This window comes from Callionymus lyra, chromosome 3 (genome assembly GCF_982586985.1).
Source record: "Callionymus lyra chromosome 3, fCalLyr1.hap1.1, whole genome shotgun sequence".
Lineage (NCBI taxonomy): Eukaryota > Metazoa > Chordata > Actinopteri > Syngnathiformes > Callionymidae > Callionymus > Callionymus lyra.
Genome location: NC_141820.1, coordinates 27,622,019 through 27,640,526, shown reverse-complemented (window position 1 = coordinate 27,640,526; position 18,508 = coordinate 27,622,019). Strand labels below are relative to the sequence as shown.

Below are 18,508 nucleotides of genomic sequence, written 5' to 3'. Positions count from 1 at the left end.
TCGGCGTCTCATGGTTGTGTAACCTGATGAAGTTTGACTTGAGAGAAGCAGGTCAGAGAGCAAACCTCCACAAACACATTCAGCCGACTCAGCAGGAAACTTTGAATCAAGTTTCTACATGTGAATTGTCGGCACAAGCTCTTCTGGATTTTTCTTCTACACAAAAGTGGACACAACTTATGTGCACCTGTTCAGCACAAGACCAGTTGATCAAAGCAATACAGTCATATTTAGGACATGAGTTGATCAGGAAACAGAAGGAGAGGTCAGAGATGTTGACCTTTCATAACAGCTGCACAAATGGATTCTTTCTGAGCCTCCACTGACCCTCAATGACAAGTGACTTTACTGAACATTTGGAGTCCAAACACATGTGGACGTTTTCTGTCCATTTATTTGAAGATCAAAACACACAAGAAATGAAGCAGCAGTTCAACTATGTTGGACAAGATTCTTCACCTCTGACATCACAACTGACGCTTCATTAACTAGTGTCTACACACCAGGAAGAAAACACACAAACTATTACATGAACACAAATCTGTCTGTGTGTGTACTTGTGTGTGTGTACACATTCTTAAATTTGTCTGTGTGTGTCTGAATTTGTGCATCTGTTGTTTTTTTGTATATTTGTACTTCTGTTTGTTATTTGATGTGTATATACATGTGTTTGTTATCTTTTTATTTGTGTGTGCGCATATTTTCTGGTTTGCTGTTTTCGTGAGTGTGTTTTTGCATGTGTGCTTGATTTTGTGTGTCTGTTTTACACTTATGTTTGTGTTTATATTTTTCCGTGTGTGTATGCATTTTGTCTACAGAGACGCATGCGTGTGTGTGCGTTAGTTATTGTGTATCAGTGATTGTGTGTTGCGCCAGAGTAAGTAAGTAAGTAAGTAATATTTATTTCTATAGCGCTTTACCAGACCAGGGTCACAAAGCGCTTTAACAATCAAAACAATACTAAAAAAAAGTATATACTTTAAAGATCAAGATAATACAGAGAAGCATGTGTTTAAGTATTTATGTGTGTGCATTTATGTGTAGTAGTGAAGCATGTGTGTGTGTGTTTGCAGTTGTGTATGAGTCCATTTTTGTGTCAGGGATGCATGTGTGTGCATCCTTGTGTGATGATGATGCATGTGTGAGTGTTTGTGTGTGTTTGTGTGTGTGCATTTATTTTTGTGAAAGTGTAGCATGTGTGTGAGTGTTTGTGTGTGTGAGTGTATTTGTGTGGAAAGAATCATGTGTGTGCATTTATCTGTGTGTGTGTAGTTTTCATAACGGCTACTTGGAAGTTGGAACATGTGGATGTTCTAGAATTGAGCAGATGAACCAAGAGAAGCTACAAAGTGAGTCTTCAAGGATCAGATCACATGACATCCTGATGTGACTTTCAAACACATTTCCAGTGAAGGAACAAAGATCAGCAGCTCTGACGTCTGCAGAGTCTCAGAAGAAAAAGACGTTTCTTGGTCGATTCCTCCTGAAACACGGAGACAGAAAAATGTATCAACTTGTAAAATCATGCGTGAAGTGAGTCTTGAAGAAAAGTGACAATTATCATCCACTGACTTTAGTCTCTGTCCACGGGCGGATCCTTCAGATGGTCCAGCTCCGAGCTGGGGGCCGCTGTAAGATCACAAACCCTGTTAGCTTGTGTGCTTCTCACCAGCAGATGAAACTAGTGTCAACACTGATGCTAGCATGCTAGCACTCTGTCACATGGTCAACATCTGAGCTGAGACAAGATCATGTACTTACAAGACGAGTCAGAGTCGCCTGAAATGGAAAGAAAGAGGACAAATTACACCTGAAGAAGATGAACATAGAAGAGTTCCTCTGACCTCTTCTCATCTCTGCTGACCTTCTTTCACCTTCTATTCTTTCTCTCCAGTATCTGGAGATGATCTGGATCAAATCACAAACTCTCACCTTTCTTCTTCTTCTTGTAGATGAAGTATCCAACCACTGTGAGCACCAGAGCGGAGGCAGCGACGGCGGCCATGATGATGTACAAGGTCAGGAAAGTCCTGGCTGTGGATGGAGAGCAAAGTAAGTGGAGACATGATCAGGTGACCAGTGTTAGAGACGTGGTGGGGCCTCATTCAGCAGATCCATGCTGACCACACCTGGACTCTCATCTGGATGAAAGAAACCTCTGGAGACACCAAGAAGGTTCTGAAGACTCTTACCGTTGGTCAGGATGTTTGACGGATCCAGTTTGGTGACCACGTCTTCCGGAATGCCGTCCAGTTGAAACACACACTCGTACCTGGACCAGTCGTCAGACGGGAGTTTCAGGTCCACCATGTTCTGGAAGGTTCCGTCAGGGTTGGGGAGGATCTCTCCGTGTTCCACGTCCTCGTGCAGCTCCTCTCCGTCTTTGGTCCAGAACAACATGGCTCTGTCGGGGTAGAAGCCTGTAGCGTGGCAGGTGACCGGAGAGCTGGCTGTCTTCTGGAGGAGAGACACTCGTGGACGCTCTGAAGGGAGAGACACCACACTTCAGAGAGAAAGTCAAAGGATGGACAGAGAATGAAGGAGAGGAGAAGGAGGGAGGACACGGGGTGGAGGTGAGGAAAAGAAGATAAGAGAGAGAAAGAGAGGACATGAGGAGAGAGAGGAGGGAGAAAAGGAGGAAGGAGAGCAGAAGGAGAAGAAGGTCATGGAACTACCTGTTCTCATCAAGGTTTTGCTCCCAAACTTCACAAACTTCTTCAGTTCATTTGGACATTGCTGGGTGTAATAGAACTGTCTATATTTCTTCCTGCCTTCATTCTGGTCCAACTTGTGTTTGGTGATGACGGCCTGAGGACTCGGAGCGACCCAGGTCAGAGTCTGAAGGTCAAACACGATGAAGTCTTCTCCATCATAGCCGTACTGATCATAACCTTTGACCTCTCCAGTCTCATCGTCCCACTCACAACCGTCCATCTTCTGAACGATGTGAACACCTGAGAGAGAAACCAGAGTGAGACCTGATCTACTCCACTGTTTCATACTCCACTGTGATCTACTCCACTGTTTAATACTCCACTGTGATCTACTCCACTGTTTAATACTCCACCGTGATCTACTCCACTGTTTATTACGCAACCATGATCTACTCCACTGTGGTCTACTCCACTGTTTCATACTCCACTGTGATCTACTCCACTGTTTAATACTCCACCGTGATCTACTCCACTGTTTATTACTCCACCGTGATCTACTCCACTGTGATCTACTCCACTGTTTCATACTGCACTGTGATCTACTCCACTGTTTAATACTCCACCGTTTAATACTCCACTGTGATCTACTCCACTGTTTATTACTCCACCGTAATCTACTCCACTGTTTCATACTCCACTGTGTAATACTCTACTGTGATCTACTCCACTGTTTAATACTCCACTGTGATCTACTCCACCGTGATCTACTCCACTGTTTATTACGCCACCATGATCTACTGCACTGTTTAATACTCCACTGTGATCTACTCCACCGTGATCTACTCCACTGTTTCATACTGCACTGTGATCTACTCCACTGTTTATTACTCTACCGTGATCTACTCCACTGTTTCATACTCCACTGTGATCTACTCCACTGTTTAATACTCCACCGTTTAATACTCCACTGTGATCTACTCCACTGTTTAATACTCCACTGTTTAATACTCCACCGTGATCTACTCCACTGTTTAATACTCCACTGTTTCATACTGCACTGTGATCTACTCCACTGTTTAATACTCCACTGTGATCTACTCCACTGTTTAATACTCCACCGTGATCTACTCCACTGTTTCATACTCCACTGTGATCTACTCCACTGTTTAATACTCCATCGTGATCTACTCCACTGTTTCATACTCCACTGTGATCTACTCCACTGTTTAATACTCCACCGTGATCTACTCCACTGTTTCATACTGCACTGTGATCTACTCCACTGTTTAATACTCCACTGTGATCTACTCCACTGTTTAATACTCCACCGTGATCTACTCCACTGTTTCATACTCCACTGTGGTCTACTCCACTGTTTAATACTCCACTGTGATCTACTCCACTGTTTAATACTCCACTGTGATCTACTCCACTCTTTATTACTCCACCGTGATCTACTCCACTGTGATCTACTCCACTGTTTAATACTCCACTGTGGTCTACTCCACTGTTTCATACTCCACTGTGATCTACTCCACTGTGTAATACTCTACTGTGATCTACTCCACTGTTTAATACTCCACCGTGATCTACTCCACTGTTTATTACGCAACCATGATCTACTCCACTGTTTATTGCTCCACCGTGATCTACTCCACTGTGATCTACTCCACTGTTTCATACTGCACTGTGATCTACTCCACTGTTTAATACTCCACCGTTTAATACTCCACTGTGATCTACTCCACTGTTTATTACTCCACCGTAATCTACTCCACTGTTTCATACTGCACTGTGATCTACTCCACTGTTTAATACTCCACCGTTTAATACTCCACTGTGATCTACTCCACTGTTTATTACTCCACCGTAATCTACTCCACTGTTTCATACTGCACTGTGATCTACTCCACTGTTTAATACTCCATCGTGATCTACTCCACTGTTTCATACTCCACTGTGATCTACTCCACTGTTTAATACTCCACCGTGATCTACTCCACTGTTGCATACTGCACTGTGATCTACTCCACTGTTTAATACTCCACTGTGATCTACTCCACTGTTTAATACTCCACCGTGATCTACTCCACTGTTTCATACTCCACTGTGATCTACTCCACTGTTTAATACTCCACCGTGATCTACTCCACTGTTTCATACTCCACTGTGATCTACTCCACTGTTTATTACTCCACCGTGATCTGAACATTGATTTTAAAAGACAACAAACCTCCAGTTTGGTTGAATCTCTGTTTTGCTACTTCAATGTTGATCTTCTGGACCTGCTGTGCGTTACTTAAGATATTTGTGTTTCTCTCCCAGTACTTAGGATCATCTGCTGTGACCTGGATCATCCAGTCTTGTTTGGGTACTTTTCTCCTGGTGTTGCTGTCGTAGTGAGTCACTTCAACTCCGTCCACATAAGTGACAGCAACAAACTCTGGGAAGTTTTTAACTCCAGCAGACGCAGTGTAGAACATCTGCATCGTGTGAATCACTGTGAGACACAAAAACAAAGTTTAGATCTTCTCTGGTTCTGATGACACAACGTTGTGATGCAGCAGAACAATCACATCTTCTACAAAGACAAAGAGGTGAAGAACAGAGGGACAGTCAGCAGTGACACAAAGTTCACGTCCACACACGGACACCAGCAGAACATCCTTCACACCTCACTCTCCAAGAACCCTGGCTAACTGGGACACAACTATAGAAGAAGAAGAAGAAGAAAGAAGAAAAACTATTAATAATAATAACGAGCTGAAATGTAATAAATATTTACAATAAAACAAATAAGGAATAAAGAGAATTAAAAGAATACATGGATGAATTAAGAAGAAACAGGAGCAACAATGTTGAAAAAGATCAAACAAATAACTTGAAATTGTTTTTGAAAACACAGATAATGTTGCTTATTTTTATTATTTCTCTCTAATAACACTTTCTATATTTCAATGAAAATGAAAACCAAGTTCATGGAACAAATCAAAGAATGATTGATAGAATAAAGATCATTGAAGGACATTAAGGTTAATGATTAACTTAAATAACATGAGTTTATATCAGTTTATAAATAACATGTTTCTGAAGATTACTGTTCAAAATGATTGTAAATGTTTCATTTAGATATTTTAAGTCCAAACACAAGTTCAGAGCAGCTGCTTCACTGAGTTGCTCCAATAAACTGTGAGATCTGATCATATGTTGAAGTGAGCTGAGCTACAAGGTTGTCTGAACATGCGCACTTAAGAAATGCGACACTTTCTTTGTTTTTATTTCCTCATTTTAGTTCATGATAGACTTGTTTACTAAAGTCAAATCAATGAAAATTGTAAAAGCTCTTCTTGTGAGTCAATGAATCTCCTGATGGCAGCATCGTTTAAAAACAAGAGATCAGCTCATGAAGCAAAACTCTGGAGTCACTTTCTGTTCAGCGTCAAACAAGTTCCTCCGTCAATCAACAGAAGTGACTCAACAGCGCCACCAGGTGAGCACCTGACATTGAGCTCGGATCTACTTTTCTGTGTACGACTTCTTCACGGTTCTGAGATGAAAAGTGAATCAGTGAAACACTTTGACTCCTCTGAGAGTGAAAAGGTCATGAAGGTTGTAGTGAAGAGTATTTGGAGAAATAAAAGGTGACGCAGGTGTGAACACATGAAAGTGGAGGAAGGAGACTCACTCGCAGTTGAGCTGTGGATCCACACAACAAGCAGAAACAACACCTTCTTCATCTTCAGATCTTTTCTGGAGACTAGGATCCAACAAGTCTTCAGGTCGACGAACGAAGTACAAGTGAAAGCAAACAACAGACGCAGGAAGAAATATCTGAGCCAATGAGGATTCAGTGTGACGTCACGTCCAGATGGAAAGTGAAAGTAAACCAAACATGTTATTACGACTATTTTCTGTGACAAAAACTCGACTGTGCAATGTAAACTTCAATTAAAGTGAAGATAGATATGAAGAGAAATAAAAGTGGATTGAATTTATTTTTATTTTGACATACGATGATTTATATGTATAAACTATATTTCCTTCATATGGGTTACACACTCATTCTTCTTTTTTATTCACAACTTTATTCACAAAATATGGCCCTCGTGGTGTTTTTCTTAAATATAACGATGAGAGTAAAACATAAATACGTTTTTTTGTTGAGACGAGAAAAGCTTCTAGTGCCCTCTAGTGGTTCAAACATGACATTGAGCTCAAACAGTAAACACGTTTGAATGATTTTCAGTCATTTTAATCTTCAGAATTAAACACTTTGGAACAAGACTTGGAGACAAAAGAGCAAATCTGAAATACTTTGTTTAATCTGCATACAAAAATGCGTGTTACCATATGTAAACGCACATGTTTCATAAGAATAATTCTGTCTCAACCAGTTACACACTACTGCACTTACAGCAAAAAACTACAACAATACTACTGCTCAGTTATTTGAGTAATTAAGTAAAGTACACACAGAAAGTGAAAATATACAAAAGTAAAAATTCATTAACTACAACACAATACTAATGCTGTGATGAAAAAAATGTACTATTTATCTAAACCAGTCAAAATTCCAAAAAAAGATACAAAGGAACTGTGCATAATAAACACACACAAAAATACACACCCAATAAAAAAAATAAAAAATAGATACCATAAAAAAAAAAGAAACTGGGTGTGGAGAATGACTCAAAAAGGAAAATCCATCAGACAGAAGACACACACTGGACACACACGTATATGGATACACAAACACATAATCAAATATGTGTGTATGCACGTGTATGGATACACAAAAACACTCAGACACACTTTATGGACACATAAAGCTATGGTCATATAGATACACACAAACACAGACACACATGTATATTGAAACATCATCTTTGGACACACACATATATGGATACACAAACACATACACATGGACACAAACATATATGGTTACACACATGGACAAAAACATTAATGGACACACACATATATGGATTCACAAACACATGGACACACACATATATGAACACGCACACATGGACAAAAACATATATAGATACACACACACATGGACACATACACACACACGTGTACAAAAACATAAAGGAACAGACAGATATATGGTTACACATGGACACACACAAACATTAAAAATATATATATGGAAACACACATATACGGATACACACACACATGGACAGATGCATATATGCACACACAAACACACATGGACACACACATATATGGACACACAAACACACATGGCCAAAAACATATATGGACACACACATGGACACACACATATATTGACACACACACACACATGGACACACACATATATGGACACACACACACACATGGACACAAAACAATTTGGACACACACACACATGGACACACACATATGGACACACAAATATATGGAACACACACACACATGGACACTATCACTATATGGACACACACACACATGGACACTATCACTATATGGACACACACACACATGGAAACTATCACTATTTGGACACACACACAAATGGACACTATCACTATATTGACACACACACACACAGACACTATCACTATATGGACACACACACACATGGACACTATCACTATATGGACACACACACACACGGACACTATCACTATATAGACACACACTCACATGGACACCATCACTATATGGACACACACACAGACATGGATACTATCACTATATGGATACACACACATAGACACTATCACTATATGGACACACACACACACATGGACACTATCACTATATGGACACACACACACATGGACACTATCACTATATGGACACACACACATAGACACTATCACTATATGGACACACACACACATGAACACTATCACTATATGGACACACACACATAGACACTATCACTATATGGACACACACACACACATGGACACTATCACTATATGGACACACACACATAGACACTATCACTATATGGACACACACACACACATGGACACTATCACTATATGGACACACACTCACATGGACACTATCACTATATGGACACACACACACATGGACACTATCACTTTATGGACACACACACATAGACACTATCACTATATGGACACACACACAGACATGGATACTATCACTATATGGACACACACACATAGACACTATCACTATATGGACACACACACAGACATGGATACTATCACTATATGGACACACACACATGGACACTATCACTATATGGACACACACACACACATGGACACTATCACTATATGGACACACACACACATGGACACTATCACTATATGGACACACACACACATGGACACTATCACTATATGGACACACACACACATGGACACTACCACTATATGGAAACACACTCACATGGACACTATCACTATATGGACACACATACACATGGACACTATCACTATATGGACACACACACACATGGACACTATCACTATATGGACACACACACACATGGACACTATCACTATATGGACACACACACACATGGACACTATCACTATATGGACACACACACACATGGACACTATCACTATATAGACACACACTCACATGGACACTATCACTATATGGACACACACACACACATGGACACTATCACTATATGGACACACACACACATGGACACTATCACTATATGGACACACACACACATGGACACTATCACTATATGGACACACACACACATGGACACTATCACTATATGGAAACACACTCACATGGACACTATCACTATATGAACACACACACACATGGACACTATCACTATATGGACACACACACACATGGACACTATCACTATATGGACACACACACACATGGACACTATCACTATATGAACACACACACACACATGGACACTATCACTATATGGACACACACACACATGGACACTATCACTATATGGAAACACACTCACATGGACACTATCACTATATGGACACACACACACATGGACACTATCACTATATGGACACACACACACATGGACACTATCACTATATGAACACACACACACATGGACACTATCACTATATGGACACACACACACATGGACACTATCACTATATGGAAACACACTCACATGGACACTATCACTATATGGACACACACACACATGGACACTATCACTATATATGGACACACACACACATGGACACTATCACTATATGGACACACACACACATGGACACTATCACTATATGGACACACACACACATGGACACTATCACTATATAGACACACACTCACATGGACACTATCACTATATGGACACACACACACATGGACACTATCACTATATGGACACACACACACATGGACACTATCACTATATGGAAACACACTCACATGGACACTATCACTATATGGACACACACACACATGGACACTATCACTATATGGACACACACACACATGGACACTATCACTATATGAACACACACACACATGGACACTATCACTATATGGACACACACACACATGGACACTATCACTATATGGAAACACACTCACATGGACACTATCACTATATGGACACACACACACATGGACACTATCACTATATATGGACACACACACACATGGACACTATCACTATATGGACACACACACACATGGACACTATCACTATATGGACACACACACACATGGACACTATCACTATATGGACACACACACACATGGACACTATCACTATATAGACACACACTCACATGGACACTATCACTATATGGACACACACACACACATGGACACTATCACTATATGGACACACACACACATGGACACTATCACTATATGGACACACACACACATGGACACTATCACTATATGGACACACACACACATGGACATTATCACTATATGGACACACACACACATAGACACTATAACTATATGGACACACACACACACATGGACACTATCACTATATGGACACACACACACATGGACACTATCACTATATAGACACACACACACATGGACACTATCACTATATAGACACACACACACATGGACACTATCACTATATAAACACACACACACATGGACACTATCACTATATGGACACACACACACACAGACACTATCACTATATGGACACACACACACCTGCTGCCTTTTTTAGTGCATGAACATGATTGTTGTGTGTACAATGAAACAATCATGTGTTGTTACATGTGAGTGTTGTGTTTAACCTAATAGGTCATGAGAGGTCATTTGAAAGTCACTGCTTTGGAATTTGCGAGGAAGTGACATCATGATATGCAACTGTGTCTAATGTAGACAAGTGTGTAGTGTTTTGCAATTTACTGTGTGTAGTCATTTGCAAAAAGTGTGAAGCTGTAATTGTGCTCATAGTTGTGCTAATCTGGGCCGAAGTTTTGCTCCTTGAGTGTATTTTTATAATTGTGTACTTTTGATTTTAATGTCTTGCTTTTCTTTTCTACTATTTTCTATTGAGGGCAACAGCTACGGTGTCAACAGTTCTTACAGTGCTTGTCCAACTGTGGACAGATTAGGAATGAACTTCCCCAGGTAGTTGATAATCCCCATGATCCTTTGCAGCTCTTTCAGCTCTGTTTTCAGCTCTGCCTCCACTTCGACACCTACGACAGCAAGTATTTAAAGACACATCAAGCATCTTCTGTTACCAAGTAACTACCGTGTAAAGTAGACATGAATGAATGAATGAATGAATGAATGAATGAATGAATGAATGAATGAATGAATGAATGATTTATTCCAAACATGTGTAGGTCCATAAGAAAAAAGACTTCAGACAATAAAACAAAAGTAATGAGATCAGAGAAACAAAGATATTACAATAATAGTCAAACAATAATTATATGAACCCATATGTCTGAAAAGGAGTAGTTGAAGCATAAGCTTATTTAAACCTAATACTTCTTCACAACACAATTAATAACAGCAAACTGTTGTTACTTTTTTTTTAAACATATTTACAACATGGAAACCTCACTCCACAAACAGAAACACTAAAACTTTTTAACCTTGAACGTACCCACGGATGTTTTAAATCAAACTCCGCCCTCAAGTTAAAATCTCTGTTAAAAAATGTTTTCAGGCAGTTGATTGTTTGTTGCTTTGAACATGGTTTGTGCTGTTTTGTAGTGAATTTGAAGGTTTTTGATTTTAAGAATAGTGAATTTGTGTGATCTCTATAACCGGAATGATGGATTATTCGTATGGCTCTTTACTACAGTATGGATAGTGATTGTGTTGTACATTTGTAACCATTTCTCCAGATCTCTGCACAGTAATGAATATATGGTAGAATCATTGAACAGTAAAGAATGTGGAGTGATTTGTTGAGAACGGAAATGCTTCTTGAGAGTTTGTTTTTTATGTTTTATATCAGACTTCCAGTTTATTTTATCATCAATTATTATTATTATTATTATTATTTTTTTTTTTTTTTTTTTTTTTTTTTAGAATCCCTTATTAGTCCCGCGAGGGGAAATTCAACCATTCACACATACTGATTACAGCAAGAAACTTATTTTCATTAACTCTTTCAATATCCACTCCATCTACTTTTATCTGTAATTGTGTACTTTTATTGCAATTGCTGAATAGCATGAATTTAGTTTTACTCAAGTTTTATGATCATTAGTTTTTGTCAAACCACATTTTCAGTTTGTCCATTTCTGTTGTGATCTTCCCCAGCAGTCCATGTTCAAAAAATGTTGGTGTCATCTGCAAATAAAAATAATTTTAATATTTTTTAAACTTTGCAAATGTCATTTATGTAAAGTAAAAACTATTTCGGGCACAATACTGACCCCTGTGGAACGCCACAAGCAATGTCCAAGCATGATGATGAATATTCCTCCAACTTCACAAATAGTTGTGATCTTTTGCATTTGTGATCCTCAATTGATTCTATTAATGCCAGTGATGTTGAACTGTTTGCTCTAAATCCATATTGTCTGAAAGTAATTTATGTTTGTTGATGAAATGATCGAATCTGATGTTGAATAGTTTTTCTAGGATTTTGTAGAATTGTGGAAGTAAAGAAACAGGCGTGTAATTTGTGAAGTGGTGTCTATCCCCAGCTTTATATAGAGACACAACTTTAGCCGTTTTCATTTTGTTGGGAAATGTACCGGTTTGGAATGATAAGTTACAGATGTATGTTAGTGGTTCTGAAATCCCCTCAATGACCTTTTTTACAATTCTCATATCCATTTCATTTGAATTAGTAGATGTTTTTGTTTGACATGTATTTACAATATCTATTATTTCTTCTTCGTCCACTGCTGTGAGGAACATTGAACAGGGATTTCTCACTATAAATGTATCATTTCAATCCTCAGGTAACAATGGATCAGGAATCTTTCCTGCCAGGTTTGGTCCAACATTCACAAAAAATGTATTAAAATCGTTGACCACATTATACATATTTTCCTTTTTAATGTTGTCATCAATGAAATATGTAGGATAGCTCTGTTGTTTGGAAGCATTTTTAATTATACTGTTTAATGTGTCACAAATTCCTTTAATATTGTTTTTGTTACTATTTAATATGCTACTGTAATATTCCTTCCTACACACCCTAATAATATTGCTTACCTTATTCTTATATTTTTTTAATATTTATTTTCTACCTCTTAGTTCTTTGCTTTATGAATTCTCTATATAATGTATTTTTCTTCTCACAGGCATTTTGTAAACCCTTTGTGCACCATGGTCGATCTTTGTCTTTTTGTTTTCTCTAGTATTGTTTTATTGGACAATTTTGATCATATAATGACGTGAATATTGTTTAAAAAGTTTCATATGCAACATCAGTATCACTTTCATTATATACATTCTCCCAATTTTGTACCAGTAAACCCTTCTTTAATGAATTCATGGTTTCCTCTGTCCTTACTCGTCTGTATTTGAATATTTCCTCTGATTTCTCTGGTGGTTGTTGTTATACGTTATAAATACTGGTAGGTGGTCACTGATGTCATTGATTAATAGTCCGCTCACTCATTATTCTCAATATCATTGATGAATATGTTATCGATTAAGGTGGCACAATGGGATGTGATTCTACTAGGTCTGGTGATTTTTGGATGTAAACCCATGCTGTGCATTTTATTGATTAATTCGTCTGTCATTGTTTTGCTTACTTGGATTAAGCAGATCAATATTTAAGTCACCACAAATGAAAACAACCTTTTTGATTTTTGAAAACATTTCCCCACTTGAATGCTTCTATACTAGAGCCTGGTGCTCTGTATATACAGCTGATTATAACATGTTTTTTTCTTCACATATTTTTTTAGTTTTACCCTCCAATAAGTTATCAATCACAGTTGTCATATTTTCAACTACTTTATAATTCCAGTGTTCATCCACATACACAGTCACTCCTCCTCAGCTCTTGTTCTTTCGCTTTACACAGTTCAATTCATATCCATCAAGTTCAAAATCCATTCCTTTGTCTGCATTGATCCATGTTTCTGATGTAGCAATTAAACGTTTTTTTAAATTGACTTAAACATTCCTTGATGTTGCCAAAGTTTGCGTACAGACTTCTGCTATTGAAATGGATTATTGATCATTTGCTGTCGTTTAGTTGGTCTGGTTGTACTGCTGGTCTGTGTAATAGCAGCAATTGTTGTTGATGTTGGAGAAGAAATGATGGTCCGGGTCTATATCATGCTCCAGGTTTAGTGAGTTATGGTCCGTGTATTGAAATGTTCTCAGTTCCAGTTCTTCATTATCAGCGACCCTTTGAATGATGTCCCTATTGTCTCCAGATGTAGATGAATGGATTCTTCCAGACTGTGTCATGGTGGTGTGTTGATTATGAGTCGTCGTCCCTTATATTATGTATTTGTCCAGTTCCTCATGTCCCTGACTGAGGAATACTCATTGAGGAGTGTTTTCTTCACTGATCACCAGAACTCTGGCTTGTTCCAGTGTCCCGTTTAGTTTGATGTTGTGTGTCCATGTGTTTGTGTTTTCTGTTACCACGGTGAAGTAAGTTTGATGTTGGATATTCTACAGACATTCGCTCCAGCAACCACCGAGTCATTGTCCGCTACTTGCCCGAAGAGAGCTCACTGAAAGAAAGAGTAGCTGACGCTCCAACGTCTATTAGGGACCGTCAATGATTTTACTTTGACAAAGGTGAACATATGAAAATTAATTTAAAATTGTATTGAGAGGTGCAGAGTAAAAACAATGAATACATATTAAGAATATGATTTAGTTTTATGATTTCAAAGTGATTTTGAGTGATTTCAATCGAACATCAGGAAGCTATTGAAAAAAATATATATATTCACATGTACATATAAAATATTGGTCACATTCATCACACTTTACCTGTTTAAATGAAAAAAAAATTGCTCAGTAATCATCATGAATCAAAACCATACATTTTAGTCTCACCTAACCATGGAACGATGTTAGGTTTTGCTGGACCTTTCATATACTTCTTTATAATACCCATAAACCCCATGAACCGTGTTATTGTTTTACTGATTAAAATTCTAAAATACCTTTTCAAACCTTTCTAAAGCTTTCCAACCAAATTAAGAATGTGCGCAACAGTATGGCTTCTAATATGAACCTCTAGTGTGTGTTATCTCTCTAACCCTGTGTTTATTACCTTTGTTTCAGTGAGCTATACATTTGTTTGTGGTTATTTGATGGGCAATATACCGTCGTACAAGGCCCATTGATCTTAAAGTGTCTTTTCAAGTAACAATAAATAAATGTATATGTATATATTTAAATCATTAATATACAAACCAGCAAGTTCCAGTGGTTGGTGTTGATCAAAACAAAGGTCAGAACTGCTCTGAAGTGGTTGAAGTTCACCTAAAATTGAAAAAAAAAGCACATATGGAAGACAACCTTGACTCACAGAACGCTTCAAAGATGTACACATAGTTTTCCAACTGATATCAGTTTTACTTTCCTTATATATTGTATATTGTATAAACCATTTCTATGTGTTTGCATTAAATGTAAATGTTTGTCTACAAATAATCCCCAAAAAAACATTTCCATGTGTAAATGGCACTTGGTTTAGAGCATATGTGTCAAACTCAAGGCCCGCGGGCCAAATGTGGCCCGCCATGTGATTTTATGTGGCCCGCCTGCCTTACATTGACCAATGAGCAAAAAAAAAAAGAAAAAAAAAATTGTCCGACAAACCAATCCCACAACAGACAAAATGGTTTTCCTTCTTTTATTCGCGCTGCTTGCTTTCCCTCCTTTCTCTGACTCTGACTCGGTCAGGTTTTCACAAGCGCAGGCACGCAATCCATGGCGCAGCAGCGCTGTGGCGGTGCGCTGCAGGGTCGGGTTCTCATTGCCCAGCCTGTTGTAATGAAAGCGGGAGGCGATGGGCCATACAGCCTGTCTGTCGGTCTCCAATCAACAACATCACCCGAGATTGTCATCCACGCATGAGCGCCGCTGCTTTGGGAAAACCGGCCGCGAGCCTTTGATGTGAGCAGTACACACACACACACACGCACGCACGCACGCACGCACGCACGCACACACACACACAGAGTCCCTGGCCTGTCAATCGCTCCCTGTCACATGACCGATTTCAGCAGGAAAAAGTGTCGCACAAGTTGCTGGCTGCGGGCTTGTAAAGAAACCTACATTTACCCACAATGCATGCCTACCGGTATTATGTTTCCCACGATTGACGCATCCCTGCTGCAGCGTCTCCAAATCAATGCGAACAGGTGGAATTGAGAAATACAAATACATCCTCGCAAAATGTCCAAGAAGAGAAAAGTTGATGCAGAGGGAAGGCTATTTCAAGAAAGGTGTGAAGGCGAATACATGTTTGTGCTTCAAGGAGAAAGGCCTGTATGTATGGAGCTAAATATGCCACATTTACTTATTTTCAGAACATGACCAATGGATGGTGGAGAGGATCCACTTGGTGTGTTCAGGATCTACTCATCAACAAGAATTGACAGCCAATATATAAGCTGGGGAACCTAAAAACGTGACCAATAAGGGGTTGTGAACTGAGACTTTCTTTCTTGTTGGGACATATCTCAAGACTCACCAATCTGATTTTCCTGCAATTGATTTATTTTTTCTCTGCTTGAGATGACAAGTGTGATGACACATGTGCATCAACAGGAATAGTTGCTTGTCAGACTTATTTCAGTTGCAACTTATTAGTCTTGTGCTGTAAGTTTTGACTTATTTTTATGTGTAGCAATGTATTTAGTAGCACATGCAAGGCTGTGTGCAGCCATTTTTATTTTATTGTAAAATGCTACATCACACTTGTTGTTAGCAGCTCACAATTGTTGGTTTTACAGTAGTTATGCCCCCTCTCAAGTAATACATTCAAAGTCATTTAACATTAAGAAGTAGTTACATTTATTTTACATTAGCTTACATTTAGTTACATTTATAAGTTACATCTGGCCCTTTGAGGGGAGCCATTATGATGATGTGGCCCCTGGTGAAAACCAGTTTGACACCCCTGGATTAGAGGTACAGCATGTTTTCTTCAACAGTAAGACAGAAGCACAAATCGTTTGTGTTGTCAGGCAGAAATGTAGGTCACACACATGCATGAAAAATGACTTTTCGTAACCTTTTGTTGATGCAGATTTTTCCTTTCACCATGGAGGATACAGCTGCATAGTAGTTGATGATAAACACTTTGTCCATCACACTGCATGTGAGGGCAAAAGAGTGAAGGAGGCCCTCCATAACCTGATATACAGATAGATATATACACTGTATAATATAACTACTGTTTAGAGAAGAGTTATATTTAAAAGCACATTTTCACAACTGTATACCTCTCACTGCCCTTTTTTTTCCAGAGTCAGGATAACTACAAATAAAGATAATATAGATGATAAAAATGTAACAAATAATAATTGATTGTATACGTTTATGATCATCAGATTTGAACCTGGTGGCAACAAACACAATAATAATAATTCCATCTGTTATTTGACATGACTCAATATATTATACTCAATATATCTTCTAAAACAAACCTGTGCGTCTTTGTGTCTGTGATTAAGCTTTTCTGCTGTCTTGTGCTTCTCAATCTTGGGTGTGGTTGGATTTTTTTGGTGGATTGAAATACTTGGACTTCAATTTTGAGTGGTGTTGGACACAAATTCAGTGACTGGTAGGGCTGGTCTGTCCTTACCCATACCAGGTAGAACAAGGGCATAATACAGAACCTTCTTGTTTTGGTTTGAAAAAATCTTCTACTTTTGTTTTTAATAGTCTTTGTGTTGCATACAATCAGACTCTTGTACCAGATGGATCATTGGTTATTATGGGTTGTACCAACGATACAAAAAAGCTTCCCAAAGCATTTCAGCAGGCCCTCGCCTTCGGTTTGGTTGTGGCAAAGAAGACTATTCTTCGGGAGTGGAAGTCAGCTTCTCCTCCATCATACAAAGTCTGGATGAACGATATGGCCTCATGCCTCTATCTGGAGGAGATTCGATTTTCCCTTTCTGGGAATGCAGGAAAGTACAAAAAAATCTGGGATCCTTTCATTCAATTCATTAAGAGAGATGCATAGACATTTATAAGTTATCCTTGAGCTGGACTTTTCTCCTGGACACCGAGGTCCTTTGAACCCCTTGACGTACTACAAGAGTGTTTATTATCATTAAGCTTTTGCCTGACAGTTGTTTTATTTTATTTTATTTTTTATTTTTTAGTATTTTTTATTTATTTTTTCTCTTATATTTCTACTCTTGTCTACTTTATTCGGTACAGTGTATTCTTGTTTCTTGTTATTTTAATTTTCTTTGTTTCCTGTGCTTTAATAACCT

General features: G+C 38.7%; 1 protein-coding gene and 1 pseudogene across 1 annotated transcript; both read right to left on the bottom strand.

The window, feature by feature from the left end:
- Positions 1 to 368: 368 nt before the first annotated feature.
- On the bottom strand, positions 369 to 6,484 carry LOC148084261 (major histocompatibility complex class I-related gene protein-like). The gene is made up of 8 exons (XM_087787355.1): positions 6,340 to 6,484; positions 4,888 to 5,154; positions 2,676 to 2,954; positions 2,193 to 2,483; positions 1,933 to 2,034; positions 1,762 to 1,779; positions 1,573 to 1,629; positions 369 to 1,483 (listed from the first exon to the last, which is right to left on the bottom strand). The coding sequence occupies exons 1-7, from the start codon at positions 6,389 to 6,391 to the stop codon at positions 1,574 to 1,576; spliced, it is 1,065 nt and encodes a 354-aa protein (XP_087643481.1). The 5' UTR covers positions 6,392 to 6,484; the 3' UTR covers positions 369 to 1,483; position 1,573.
- A 6,115-nt stretch (positions 6,485 to 12,599) lies between these two features.
- LOC148084260 (uncharacterized) lies at positions 12,600 to 14,501 on the bottom strand (annotated as a pseudogene).
- Between the last annotated feature and the right edge of the window lie 4,007 nt (positions 14,502 to 18,508).